At 41.5% G+C, this 14,873-nt stretch overlaps 1 protein-coding gene across 1 annotated transcript in view; it reads right to left on the reverse strand.

The window, feature by feature from the left end:
- The window catches only part of LOC117515186 (stonustoxin subunit alpha-like), a 33,892-nt gene extending 21,805 nt beyond the window's left edge, over nucleotides 1-12,087 (reverse strand). The window contains exon 1 of the mRNA XM_034175657.1: nucleotides 11,921-12,087. Within this exon, the coding sequence (XP_034031548.1) occupies nucleotides 11,921-12,011 (91 nt within the window). The 5' untranslated portion in view covers nucleotides 12,012-12,087. The remainder of the gene's footprint in view (nucleotides 1-11,920) is intronic.
- Between the last annotated feature and the right edge of the window lie 2,786 nt (nucleotides 12,088-14,873).

The raw sequence follows: 14,873 nt of genomic DNA on the forward strand, positions 1-14,873 counted from the left end.
ACAGGTGCAAGAGAATGCAGTAAAGTAAACACTAAGCAGACAGAAAGAATGTGGAAGGTCAGTCCAAAACATAAAGAAAAAAACTACATATGGAAGGAACAAAAACAAAACCAGGAAAACCAAGGTGAGAACTGAAAAGTGATCAACAAGAGAATTAAAGGCCGGGGCTGAAACTAAAACAGAACTAACATGGAAAAAGTATAACACACAGAAATTACAAGCAATGACTATAGTGGTAAAATGCAAAACAAAACTTGTGATGACTAAACTAATCCTAAACTGAAAATCAAAGACAGTGGACATGAACACAGACAGAACCAAGATGAAAACCTAGACAAACAGGAGAACCAGAGGGCGGTTACAGGATCCCCTCCAACCCGACGAGGGCAAAGACTGGGCAGCAACATGGCTGGTCAGGGGAACAAATATTACAAAAAGGGGCGACCATGCAATCCATCAGGATCCACAGTGGAGTCAGAGCAGGACACGAGCATCCCATCAGGTTCCAGGGCAGAGTCAGGACAGAGACTGGGCAAGCTACTAGGGTCCCCAGTGGAGAGAGAGCCAAGGTCAGTCAACAGCCACATGACCAAACAAATGTGGCCAGAGGTATGGAGGGCTGAACCTTAAGCCCATAACGCGTCATAGGTGAACCAGGAGGTCAGAAAGGAGGATGACAGAGCCTAAGCAGCAGTCACGTGGTCCACCATGAGACTCACAGGGGTCCGTGGCTGGGGCCAGAAGACAACCGAGCAGTCAGGAAGGTCTGAGGTTGAGTCAGTAGGACGGCCATGTGGTCTATCATCATGCATGGGAACGACCGGAGGTCAGCTATGAAATTCAGCAAGATGTATGGGCAAGTCAGGGACATGGCCAAGAGGACCACCGGGAATCATAACAGGGTGATCCAGGGGTCTAAGGTCAGACGTTCTGAGGTGGTGGGGAAAAGGGGACAAAATAAACTGAACCGAAGCACATAGAGAGGAGGGGACTCGTTTGAGAACGGAACTAACACAGTGGGGAAATACCGGAAATAAAAATCAATTAACAAAACCCAGACAAACTGAAACCACTTAATAACAGAACGTAAAATGCAAGAAAGCCAATAACATAATTTGTACCAGAAGCAACCAACAGTAATATAACCCACAGAAGGACGGTGAGGAAAGTAGCTACAGACATGACATGGGGGCTAACTTGTTTCACAAAAGAACAAAAAATAAAAAAATCCAACAAAATGAAACACTGTGAGTACCATAGTGAACAGAAAGACTAGCAAATTAACTAAATGGGTTCCATAACAATTTACTAAGAGGATGCAAATGGTGTAAAAACAAAAAGAACTGTGGGAAGTGCAAATTGAGTGCTGACAGGAGAAAACAAATCACTTAATAACAGAAGAAAAAAATGAAGAAACCAATAAAATGAGACACAGCAGCAGCTGTTGACAATTAACAACCTAGAAAAAGATCTACGAGGGGGAAAAAATGCTTAACAGAAAGACATAAAAACTTAATACAGGACTTGGGAGGCACCGATGATCAGGTGTGTAGAGGAGGCACAGAAGGTGTGGTCCTGGCTGGAGTTCTTGGAGTTGTGCATTCCATGGAAGAGCCTGGAGTGCGTGCGGCTCAAGGCTAGGGTGGGACATGCTTCCCGATGGCTATGCTGGTGAGTCTGAAAACAAGGGAGGAGCTACTGGGTCTGGAGGCAGCAGCATGGAGAGAGAAGCTGTCAGTACTACAGGTGGGCGTGGCAGTGTGCACTCAGTGGTGGATAAGGCCGGTGCAATGGTCAGCTGTGGAGGCAGTTCTGAGGGTCCCATCAACTTGTGGGCTGCTGTGGGTTGTGGTACCATGAACTTTACCATCAGTTCTGTCAGCAGCCCTGAAGTCAGGGACGGCTCTGATAGAGACCTGCGCACTGGAGATTTCTCTTTTCCCGCCACTGCCAATCTTGGAGATGTGTGCGCTGCGGAGAGCTGTGACGGTGTGATTGTCATCCTCAGTTTGGTTGGTGGTTCTGGAGGCATGCCCACCAAGGATGCCTCCGGTAGCGGGTGCAACTGTGAGAAGTGGGATGAGGTGGTTCTCCCTGATGCCTCTAATGGTGATCCAGCAGATGAGAACGGTTCTAACGACCCGGTGGAAGTGGTCACCGCAGAGAGGTCAGGCAACGAGACTACTTCCGTTTCCCTAAGTGCGCGTGTCTTTTGCGGTGCAGGAAGTGGAGGCAGACGAGGCGTGGGTGGTGTTGGGACTGTCCTTGGCTGCAAAGCCAGTCCAGGAGGTTCACATGGCGCCGCAGGCCTCCATACTGATGATGGTGGAGCTGGAATAGGTGGCGTGCTTGGTGGAGTCGCTGAAAGGGAGAACTTCTGTGGGAAGTCTGGTGACAGTGGTGGGGCTGGTGAGATACCGGGGCAGAAGAACAGAGAGGTGAGATTGCTGTGTGAGACAGAGTGATCACACGTCGCATGTCAAGGCAGCATTCATAAATATCTGATTTGAACGAGTAGTCCATGGGGTCCTTGATGCATGGTGGAATTTGTCCTTGCTTGAATAGGGCTTTAATGTTTGCAAGTTCAGGATAGGCAGTGACCAAATTAGGCTCGGCTTACAGGATCTGATTGAGTGCAGAAAAAATTTGCTGTCTGTGCTGCCGTTCAGGATTGTACAAAAAGTCAAAAAACAAGTCCTGAATTTTAAAGAAAACGGCAGCAGTATCCTGGAGTGGCAGCCCCTCCGTCTCAGATAAAGAACCGTCATCATCATCATCATCATCATCATTTATGTCAATCCAGTCTGACTCATTGTCAGAACAAGGTGGGCTGGGTGGCAGGCTCAGCTCAGACTGCTGTACCCAGACCGGAAGGCACCCTGCAGCAAACAATTTGTTCAATCTTCTAACTCAGGGAAAAAGTCATATAGACAGTGACTGGCTTCTACCAGGTTCCAGACTTGGTCTAAAAAAAAAAAAATCTAATTTCTTCTTTGGGGTGTGGCATGAATGGAAGCAAAAAAAAAAATTGGATTTCAGACAAAATGCCTCTGATGGTGGCAAGGTCCGGGTTCTGTGTGGCCGGGTTTGAGTCCGCTGTGTCCATGTATGGCCAGTTTGTTCTGTCAGGATTCATAATGTGGAATGAACAGTATGCTGAACACAATATTCAGACTCAGGAGGTTCAGTATTTAAAGGCTTTATATAGAAAAACAGGCACAGGTTCGGTAAACAGGTGATCAGTGAGCGTGGCAAAGGTAATCAGCAGACATGAGGCAGAGGCAAATGTCAAAAAACAAGCTGGGTTCAGAGGCATGGAGAAACAAGCATGTCAGAGCCGAGGCAAAATCTGGGTCCAAAGAAACAAGCAAGGTTCAAAAACACAGTGAGTCCAAAATCAAGAGGCAGAGGCAAAAAACCAAGGTCAAATACAGAGCAGACGGTCAAGGACTAACAAAGCAACACTAGGCTGGAATGCAGACAAAGTCAAGACGAACTGGCAAAGAACAAAGAAACATGCTAGGCTTAAATAACAGGGTGTGATTAAGGAAAGTGAAAACAGGTGTGAGAAAGTTCAGGAAGGAGACAAAGCTGAGGCATGTAGGAGCAAGAGAGTGCAGTAAAGTAAACACTAAACAGACAGAAAGAAAGTGGAAGGTGAGTCCAAAACATAATGTAAGAAAAAAACTACATATGGAAGAATCAAATCAAATCAATTTTATTTATATAGCGCCAAATCACAACAAACAGTTGCCCCAAGGCACTTTATATTGTAAGGCAAAGCCATACAATAATTACGGAAAAACCCCAACGGTCAAAACGACCCCCTGTGAGCAAGCACTTGGCAACAGTGGGAAGGAAAAACTCCCTTTTAACAGGAAGAAACCTCCAGCAGAACCAGGCTCAGGGAGGGGCAGTCTTCTGCTGGGACTGGTTGGGGCTGAGGGAGAGAACCAGGAAAAAGACATGCTGTGGAGGGGAGCAGAGATCGATCACTAATGATTAAATGCAGAGTGGTGGATACAGAGCAAAAAGAGAAAGAAACAGTGCATCATGGGAACCCCCCAGCAGTCTACGTCTATAGCAGCATAACTAAGGGATGGTTCAGGGTCACCTGATCCAGCCCTAACTATAAGCTTTAGCAAAAAGGAAAGTTTTAAGCCTAATCTTAAAAGTAGAGAGGGTGTCTGTCTCCCTGATCTGAATTGGGAGCTGGTTCCACAGGAGAGGAGCCTGAAAGCTGAAGGCTCTGCCTCCCATTCTACTCTTACAAACCCTAGGAACTACAAGTAAGCCTGCAGTCTGCGCTCTATTGGGGTGATATGGTACTACGAGGTCCCTAAGATAAGATGGGACCTGATTATTCAAAACCTTATAAGTAAGAAGAAGAATTTTAAATTCTATTCTAGAATTAACAGGAAGCCAATGAAGAGAGGCCAATATAGGTGAGATATGCTCTCTCCTTCTAGTCCCCGTCAGTACTCTAGCTGCAGCATTTTGAATTAACTGAAGGCTTTTCAGGGAACTTTTAGGACAACCTGATAATAATGAATTACAATAGTCCAGCCTAGAGGAAATAAATGCATGAATTAGTTTTTCATCATCACTCTGAGACAAGACCTTTCTAATTTTAGAGATATTGCGTAAATGCAAAAAAGCAGTCTTACATATTTGTTTAATATGCGCTTTGAATGACATATCCTGATCAAAAATGACTCCAAGATTTCTCACAGTATTACTAGAGGTCAGGGTAATGCCATCCAGAGTAAGGATCTGGTTAGACACCATGTTTCTAAGATTTGTGGGGCCAAGTACAATAACTTCAGTTTTATCTGAGTTTAAAAGCAGGAAATTAGAGGTCATCCATGTCCTTATGTCTGTAAGACAATCCTGCAGTTTAGCTAATTGGTGTGTGTCCTCTGGCTTCATGGATAGATAAAGCTGGGTATCATCTGCGTAACAATGAAAATTTAAGCAATGCTGTCTAATAATACTGCCTAAGGGAAGCATGTGTAAAGTGAATAAAATTGGTCCTAGCACAGAACCTTGTGGAACTCCATAATTAACCTTAGTCTGTGAAGAAGATTCCCCATTTACATGAACAAATTGTAATCTATTAGATAAATATGATTCAAACCACCGCAGCGCAGTGCCTTTAATACCTATGGCATGTTCTAATCTCTGTAATAAAATTTTATGGTCAGCAGTATCAAAAGCAGCACTGAGGTCTAACAGAACAAGCACAGAGATGAGTCCACTGTCTGAGGCCATAAGAAGATCATTTGTAACCTTCACTAATGCTGTTTCTGTACTATGATGAATTCTAAAACCTGACTGAAACTCTTCAAATAGACCATTCCTCTGCAGATGATCAGTTAGCTGTTTAACAACTACCCTTTCAAGAATTTTTGAGAGAAAAGGAAGGTTGGAGATTGGCCTATAATTAGCTAAGATAGCTGGGTCAAGTCATGGCTTTTTAAGTAATGGTTTAATTACTGCCACCTTAAAAGCCTGTGGTACATAGCCAACTAATAAAGATAGATTGATCATATTTAAGATCGAAGCATTAAATAATGGTAGGGCTTCTTTGAGCAGCCTGGTAGGAATGGGGTCTAATAGACATGTTGATGGTTTGGATGAACTAATGAAAATAACTCAGACAGAACAATCTAAGAGAAAAAGTCTAACCAAATACCGGCATCACTGAAAGCAGCCAAAGATAACGATACGTCTTTGGGATGGTTATGAGTAATTTTTTCTCTAATAGTTAAAATTTTATTAGCAAAGAAAGTCATGAAGTTCCTTCATGAATTCCTAAATTCCTTTAACTTTAACTAGTTAAAGTTAAAGGAATACTTGGCTCAGTAGAGCTCTGACTCTTTGTCAGCCTGGCTACAGTGCTGAAAAGAAACCTGGGGTTGTTCTTATTTTCTTCAATTAGTGATGAGTAGTAAGATGTCCTAGCTTTATGGAGGGCTTTTTTATAGAACAACAGACTCTTTTTCCAGGCTAAGTGAAGATCTTCTAAATTAGTGAGACGCCATTTCCTCTCCAACTTACGGGTTATCTGCTTTAAGCTGCGAGTTTGTGAGTTATACCACGGAGTCAGGCACTTATGATTTAAAGCTCTCTTTTTCAGAGGAGCTACAGCATCCAAAGTTGTCTTCAATGAGGATGTAAAACTATTGACGAGATACTCTATTTCACTTACAGAGTTTAGGTAGCTACTCTGCACTGTGTTGGTATATGGCATTAGAGAACATAAAGAAGGAATCATATCCTTAAACCTAGTTACAGCGCTTTCTGAAAGACTTCTAGTGTAATGAAACTTATTCCCCACTGCTGGGTAGTCCATCTGAGTAAATGTAAATGTTATTAAGAAATGATCAGACAGAAGGGAGTTTTCAGGGAATACTGTTAAGTCTTCTATTTCCATACCATAAGTCAGAACAAGATCTAAGATATGATTAAAGTGGTGGGTGGACTCATTTACTTTTTGAGCAAAGCCAATAGAGTCTAATAATAGATTAAATGCAGTGTTGAGGCTGTCATTCTCAGCATCTGTGTGGATGTTAAAATCGCCCACTATAATTATCTTATCTGAGCTAAGCACTAAGTCAGACAAAAGGTCTGAAAATTCACAGAGAAACTCACAGTAACGACCAGGTGGACGATAGATAATAACAAATAAAACTGGTTTTTGGGACTTCCAATTTGGATGGACAAGACTAAGAGACAAGCTTTCAAATGAATTAAAGCTCTGTCTGGGTTTTTGATTAATTAATAAGCTGGAATGGAAGATTGCTGCTAATCCTCCGCCCCGGCCCGAAGGAATAAAGAAATAAAACCAGGAAAACAAAGGTGAGAACTGAAAAGTGATCAACAAAAGAATTAAAGGTTGGGGCTGAAACTAAAACAGAACTAATGTGGTTAAAAAATAAAAAAAAGGAAATTACAAGCAATGACTATAGTGTTAAAACACAAAATAAAACCAGTGACTAAAGGAATCCTAAACTGAAAATCAAAGACAGAGGACATGAACACAGACAGAACCAAAATAAAAACCCAGCCCAGGGGCAGATCATGACATCTGCATAATCGCAGACAAACTTTACTTTCACGGCATCCTTTTACCAAACTTCCTCAGCAGACTGGAGTCACAAAATCTGTTTTTGAATTGAAAAATGAGTTTTGAATCAAATTGTGACCTCATGAGTCAGAATAAAATCGAAAGTTTGGATACTAAAAGATTCACACCCCTAATTGTGCACTAGATGGTGACAAAAGCTCCTCAAATGTGCTGTGAGGTCTCGACTGTTCTTTCATTTGAGAAGTTAACTTTTGGTGAACTTAAGATGTGCTGACGTCCAAAAATCAACTCAGTTGTGTCTCTGACCTTATGGGTAATTTACCGGTTAATAATACATGAAGAGTGGTGACACATCCATCATGTCTGATTCGTGCTGACATCAGGACTTTGTTGTGTGTTTGACCAGAGCGACAGTAACAAGAGTGAAAAGAATCTGTTCCTGTTTTTCCACTTTCACATCAAGTGAGCTGCTGACATCATCACTTTGACCGGCAGCTCGTTTGTGACATATGCAACAATAACACCTACAAAAACTTTAATTTTTTCATATTATTAACAACAGTATTATCACTTTTTCAAAACTATTAAAAAAAAAAGATGAACGTGAAAATTACTGCTTCAACATAGTTTTATTACATTTTTAAATACTTTCACTGTGTTTTTAAAACCGTGTTTATGTAGTTTGGCGTCCTTTTGCTCATTGAGATAACAAGGGAAAAATATCAGGTCTGTAATTATTTGGACAGTCGTGTCATTTGTTATTTATTCATTTATTTGGGGGGGGGGGGGGTATTATTTCTTCTGTACACAGCAGCAGTGGAGTTGAACTGAAAGAATCAAGATGCAGAATGTACTCAACGTGTCGACTGTTGAATTCAAGGGGATTAACAAAAACATCCCATGAGTCCTTTGGGAGTTTCTCCAGCCACGGAAACCTAAACTGTCTGATTTAACAACAAAAACATTTGGATTGTTTCTGTTTAACTTCACAAAGGCAAAATTACACTGTCCAAATACTTGTGGACCTGACAGAGCATTACAAGACCATGGGTTTACAAAATGGTAATATTTCTGACAATAATCAGAATTTGACATTCATCAAAGTGTGCAAACCACAAAAAAACACCCTGGGTCCTGCTCCAAGAGCAGCAGGTGTCTGCGGTCCAGAGTGAGACTCTGATCTGCAGCAAAAACCTCACCGAGCATTCCAGAACCTGAACCCCACGCTCATGACCCTTAACTGGAGTAAGTGGGTATAGAAAATGGATGGAATAGAATTTTGATTTTGAGAGTTTACCAGTTATTGAGTTTAAGCATGTGGAAGCTTTTTACCACACAGATCGATGGAAGGACGACAACTCTTGAGAAGCAGGAACTACAGTTGTGGATACATTTCAGGGGAGTCCAGTGCAACCCAGCTACAACCATGCCAGTTTGAAATTCCCTGATTGACTATGGACTTAAAATTTAGCACTTCCTGTTTCAGTCTCAACTTGCCACTGAATTCCCGTGAGATCCCAGGAAGTGTTCATCATTTGACTGTTTTTTAAATTATTTAATGAGATAAAAACGTTACACAGAAACATTACAGAGGATTAAATACAACAAAAACAACATACCAAAGAACAGGTTAATTAAAAAACAGATCAAAACTAGGGGGGAATTATAAAAAAAAAAAAAGAAAAAAAAAACTCTTTCCAAAGTTAAACATATTTTACATTTCCTGTTTCACTGTGGACTCAAAATTTAGCACTTCCTGTTTTAGTCTCAACTTGCCACTGAATTCCTGTGAGATCCCACGAGATCTCCTGACTTGTCAATCCAGGAAATGTTCAACATTTGATATTTCCTGTTTCACTGTGGGGTCAAAATTTTTCACTTCCTGTTTGTTGACTCAGTGTACCATGAGTGAGCCTCACGCTGCTGCGCGGCGCTTTGCTCATAATATGTGTCTGAAAAGTATCTATTATTTGACAGCTGAGTGGATCTTTGTCATTAGATTGGTGGCTTGTATGTCACGTGACATGGATTATTCATACCATTTGTCGTTGTGTTTCATTGACTGTGCAATAGTTCTTTTTAGCGTGCAATTTTGGTGCTCTACAAAATGTATATGAAACGCACCTCTCACACTACTGGGTCGGCATTTAGCTATAAACATGGAGTTTGGTTTGCTGGTAGATGACGATTTGAAGGAGCTAACTGATGCTGCTAAATTTTCTAACAACAACAACAAAAAAATCTCACTACGCCGTAAAGCGTGTGGAGGCATGAAGAGCTGTTAGGATGAAAAGTAGGACTCATTTCTGATGCAGTTTTTCTTGTGGAGTGAGGAAAGCAGACGGCAGTCTGTACACAAACTCAGTGCACGGCATCACAGACTACTGAGAACAACTCTGGACTCCTATTTAAAGTTCATGTTGGAGTGTTAAGCACCAGTGATGAACACCAAAATGCAAGTCCCTTTTCTGTTGTTTATAAGTGAATAAAATATCAAATGACAAGGATCTATTTTAGGTATAATATAAAACAAAAATTAATGTTTTTTCATTCTTTCAGTGGTATGAAATATTTCTACCATTGAACTCATAAACATTCATTATTACATCCACAAAGGATGGAATAAAATCATTGGCATTTATTTATTTATTTGTCTGTCTGTCTGTCTGTCTGTTAGCAAGATTACGTCAAAACTACTGCACGGATTTTGACAAAATTTTCACTACAGATACATATTAAACAAAGGAAGACTCCATTAAATGTTGGAGGTGATCCAGATCTGGTGTCGCAGACCGAATGGTCCCCCCTAAAAATTGGTCTGCCCTGCCTCCACTGCGCATGCGTCATTTCAGAGTGCAGCAACTCGTCTGTTCACCCAAAGGGAATAATGTCATAATTAACCATCAGATGACAAAGTAAAACCTCTTAAATCATTCTAAAGTCAGTATGAAGCAGAAACAAAGCGGTTTTAAGCAGAAATGAGGCGATAATCTGTGACGCTTTGAAATGACCGATGAGCAGTGAACGCATCAGCTAGCAGCTCATGTAGCTACAGCGCTCTGATTGCTTCCTCCGTCTTTTATGATGAAATACAGCTGAATTTATGTGTAAACGATTGTTGTACCAAAGCTTCAGATATCTGTCGCTGAGAGAGATGATGACTGAAGTGCAGCCTTATATTTACACATAAGATCCTTCTGAATGTAGTAAAGTAAATCTGCAAGTCCAGATCTGTCATTCAACGGAGAAATCTTCATTTAAAAATGACAAATTTACAGCTAAAATTTAGCCCTCCGCAAAACTGTCATCACATCCGGGACGCTGCCGAGACGTCAAGGAGAAGACCCTCTCCCAGCATGCATTGCGCGCGCCAGCTGTAATTTGTGGATTTACGTCAGTTTGCATCTGCACCTTTTTCTTGTCTTATACGGAAGGATCTACTTTTTAAAACTTCATATTGTCTTGCGGCACGTTTGGTGAGTACACATTTCTTTTATTTGTGCTTGAAAATTATTTTGGGGGACTTTTTCATACGCCCAATTGATTGAGTGTGTCGCATTGAAAATCTGTCTTTTGCCTCCGGTGTTACCGTCGCGGGGTACGGAGGCGGGACCCGCAAAGAATTCAATCATTAAAAAGATATAAACCTCTCTCGGCGGCCACGGAGCTCTGCGGCTCCGATTACCGAGACGTGCGGCGCTGCGGATTTTGCCGCAAGAAGTCTGTCCTTGCGAGCAACAGGTGTCACTGCGCGCTCCGCATCAAAATGGTGAGTGTAGTCTCTGGACTTGTGCCAAGTTGGCTGCACCTCCATTCAGTAGACAGAGCTGTGTCTGCGGCTGCACAGCACACAGGGGGGTGTGAGTGGCCCGCGGCGGAATTTAACGAGCGCATGCACTCAGTAAGCGCATCAGAGGCAGTGAGAGAGAGGCGTCGGGGAAGAACGTCGCCAGCTGTCGATGTCACCACTGATCTGAGCATGTAGAGCTGTATCTCACATTCACTGCAGCTTACTTTTGGATGTTGAAACCAGGACGTGTATAACAGTAACATTACTAACAGATAAAATCAATTTCAATGTGGGATCGGACTGAAGGCGGGAGCGCGCCGTCTTCTGCCGGACGTCACTGCAATGACCCGGATGTACAAACTGTTTTCGCGGAGGGCTAAATTTTAGCTGCAAATTTGTCATTTTTAAATGAAGATTTAACCGCTGAATTACAAATTTGGGCTGCAGATTTACTTTACTGCATTCACAAGGGTCTTATAAATACATATCAGCTATTTCTTTCTGAAATCTGACCACATTTATTTCAATGCAGGTCTACTTTAAGCAGAAAGGAGGTGATAATCCGTGAAATACTGCTGATGCTCCAAAATGACACATGCACAGTGAAGGCAGGGTGGACCGATTTTTACAGGGGACAGTCGGCGACACCAGATCCAGTTTCTGGGTCAAGAGTTCACTTTATATACACTCTGAAGGATTACGTCAAAACTACTGCATGGATTCTCACCAAATTTGCACCGCAGATGGATATTAGGGCCAGAAGACTGCACTGAATTTTGGAGGTGATCCGGATCATGATTGGTGGATGTCAGAAATCTCTGATTGCTCTTGTTTGTATTTTATGCATGTAAGACTCACTTTTTATTTTACATTTTTCTAATGAAGCAGATTGGCATTTTGTTGTCGCTGGGCACAGAGCGGACGGAGCAGACCGCCGACTTCACACAAGTCTGTCTTGAGAAACGCTGGCTTCAGTGTTTTAGCCAAACGCGAGCTGGACGTGGACTCTTCCACCACATACAGACTCAGTTACATCTTACCTGGGATCAGCTTGTCTGCGCGAGCATCATACAGCATGCCTAAGGTGAAAGGTCGACCCAGGGCAGCCACCACCAGCTCATCTGAAGCCATTTTTCTAACCTGAAGACAAACAAGCAGGAGCAGCCTTTAAAATGACACGTGTGGTATATGTAGCACCCAACACATGCAGCTATGAAGAATAAAGGGGGTGTTGAAGTACGATGGGCGGGGCCCTGGGTACATTTAACTATGGTGAACTGTGCTAACCTGTATAAATGTTACAGATTATCTCCTTTGAACACTTTAAAAGCCTCCACTTAGTAGGAAAATATTAATTATTTTTAAAACCTACTAAGAATTTTAAATCTAATTTACACTTATATTACCTTTTACTCTAGTTTAGCTTTAGACACAATTTGTACCTTAACTTAAAGGATCACAAAGTACTTTAAATACAAAAAAAAAATGTTAATGTGTTTTTAAAATAAAATAAGAAATTAAAGATCACAGCATCTGGTATATTTGTTCCAACAATTAATCCCTTTTTTAAGAACAGTCTTTGACACACAGTGTTGTCAGGCTGTGATCAGGAATCTGTTCATGCAGCGTTTGGAGTCTGTGAATCCCATCTTATAGTAGTGTTCAGAATAATAGTAGTGCTATGTGACTAAAAAGATTAATCCAGGTTTTGAGTATATTTCTTATTGTTACATGGGAAACAAGGTACCAATAGATTCAGTAGAGTCTCACAAATCCAACAAGACCAAGCATTCATGATATGCACACTCTTAAGGCTATGAAATTGGGCTATTAGTAAAAAAAAAATGGAAAAGGGGGTGTTCACAATAATAGTAGTGTGGCATTCAGTCAGTGAGTTCGTCAGTTTTGTGGAACAAACAGGTGTGAATCAGGTGTCCCCTATTTAAGGATGAAGCCAGCACCTGTTGAACATGCTTTTCTCTTTGAAAGCCTGAGGAAAATAGGACGTTCAAGACATTGTTCAGAAGAACAGCGTAGTTTGATTAAAAAGCTGATTGGAGAGGGGAAAACTTATACGCAGGTGCAAAAAATTATAGGCTGTTCATCTACAATGATCTCCAGTGCTTTAAAATGGACAAAAAAAAAAAAAAACAGACGCGTGGAAGAAAACAGAAAACAACCATCAAAATGGATAGAAGAATAACCAGAATGGCAAAGGCTCACCCATTGATCAGCTCCAGGATGATCAAAGACAGTCTGGAGTTACCTGTAAGTGCTGTGACAGTTAGAAGAAGCTAATTCATTTGCAAGAATCCCCCGCAAAGTCCCTCTGTTAAATAAAAGACATGTGCAGAAGAGGTTACAATTTGCCAAAGAACACATCAACTGGCCTAAAGAGAAATGGAGGAATATTTTGTGGACTGATGAGAGTAAAATTGTTCTTTTTGGGTCCAAGGGCCGCAGACAGTTTGTGAGACAACCCCCAAACTCTGATTTCAAGCCACAGTTCACAGTGAAGACAGTGAAGCATGGTGGTGCAAGCATCATGATATGGGCATGTTTCTCCTACTATGGTGTTGGGCCTATATATCACATACCAGGTATCATGGATCAGTTTGGATATGTCAAAATACTTGAAGAGGTCATGTTGCCTTATGCTGAAGAGGACATGCCCTTGAAATGGGTGTTTCAACAAGACAATGACCCCAAGCACACTAGTAAACCAGCAAAATCTTGGTTCCAAACCAACAAAATGAATGCCTCGCAGATGTGGAGAAATCATGAAAAACTGGTTATACAACTAAATACTAGTTTAGTGATTCACAGGATTGCTAAAAAAGCAGTTTGAACATAATAGTTTTGAGTTTTTAGCATCAACAGCAGATGCTACTATTATTGTGAACACCCCCTTTTCTACTTTTTTTTTTACTAATAGCCCAATTTCATAGCCTTAAGAGTGTGCATATCATGAACGCTTGGTCTTGTTGGATTTGTGAGAATCTACTGAATCTACTGGTACCTTGTTTCCCATGTAACAATAAGAAATATACTCAAAACCTGGATTCATCTTTTTAGTTACATAGCACTACTATTATTCTGAACACTGCTATAGGTGCTGTTCTTGGGACCAGCTTAAAATGCAGGTCCAGGATCAGGACCCACTGGAAACACATGTTACATACAAATGTCTCTGCGTAAGTTTGTAACTGCCCAGATATGGACCTATGTGCATATCATGTACCTATGTATTCTTGAGTCTGGAATAAAGTCATTATTACGTCCGCCAAGGATGCAATGACATCATCAGCGTTTATTTATTTGTCTGTCTATCTGTTTGTTAGCAGGAGTACGTTGAAACTAGTGCACAGACTTTTACAAAATTTTCACCACAGATACATATTAAGCCATGGAAGAACCCATTAATTTTTGGAGGTGATGTGGATCAAGTTTCACTTTATATAGGCTTTGAAGGATTCCGTCAAAACTACTTCATGGATTCACACCAAATTTGCACCACAGATACATACGAGGTCTATTAGAAAAGTATCCGACCTTATTACTTTTTTTCAAAAACCATATGGATTTGAATCACGTGTGATTACATCAGACATGCTTGAACCCTCGTGGGCATGCGAGAGTTTTTTCACGCCTGTCGGTTACGTCATTCGCCTGTGGGCAGTCTTTGAGTGAGGAGTCGTCCACCCGCTCGTCGATTTTTTTCATTGCTTAGGAATGGCTCAGAGACTGTTGCTTTGTTTGATAAATTTTTTTTCAAAACTGTAAGGCACAACTGAGTGGACACCATTCAATAAATTCAGCTGGTTTTCGGTAAAAATTTTAACGGCTGATGAGAGATTTTGGTCTGGTAGTGTCGCTTTAAGGACGGTCCACGGCGCCTGACGGCGATCTGCGCTTCGAGGCGGCAGCGTCTCGCCGTTTCAAGTTGAAAACTTCCACATTTCAGGCTCTGTTGACGCAGTAAGTCGTCAGAGA

The sequence above is a fragment of the Thalassophryne amazonica genome, chromosome 8, assembly GCF_902500255.1.
Source record: "Thalassophryne amazonica chromosome 8, fThaAma1.1, whole genome shotgun sequence".
In the NCBI taxonomy this organism is placed as follows: domain Eukaryota; kingdom Metazoa; phylum Chordata; class Actinopteri; order Batrachoidiformes; family Batrachoididae; genus Thalassophryne; species Thalassophryne amazonica.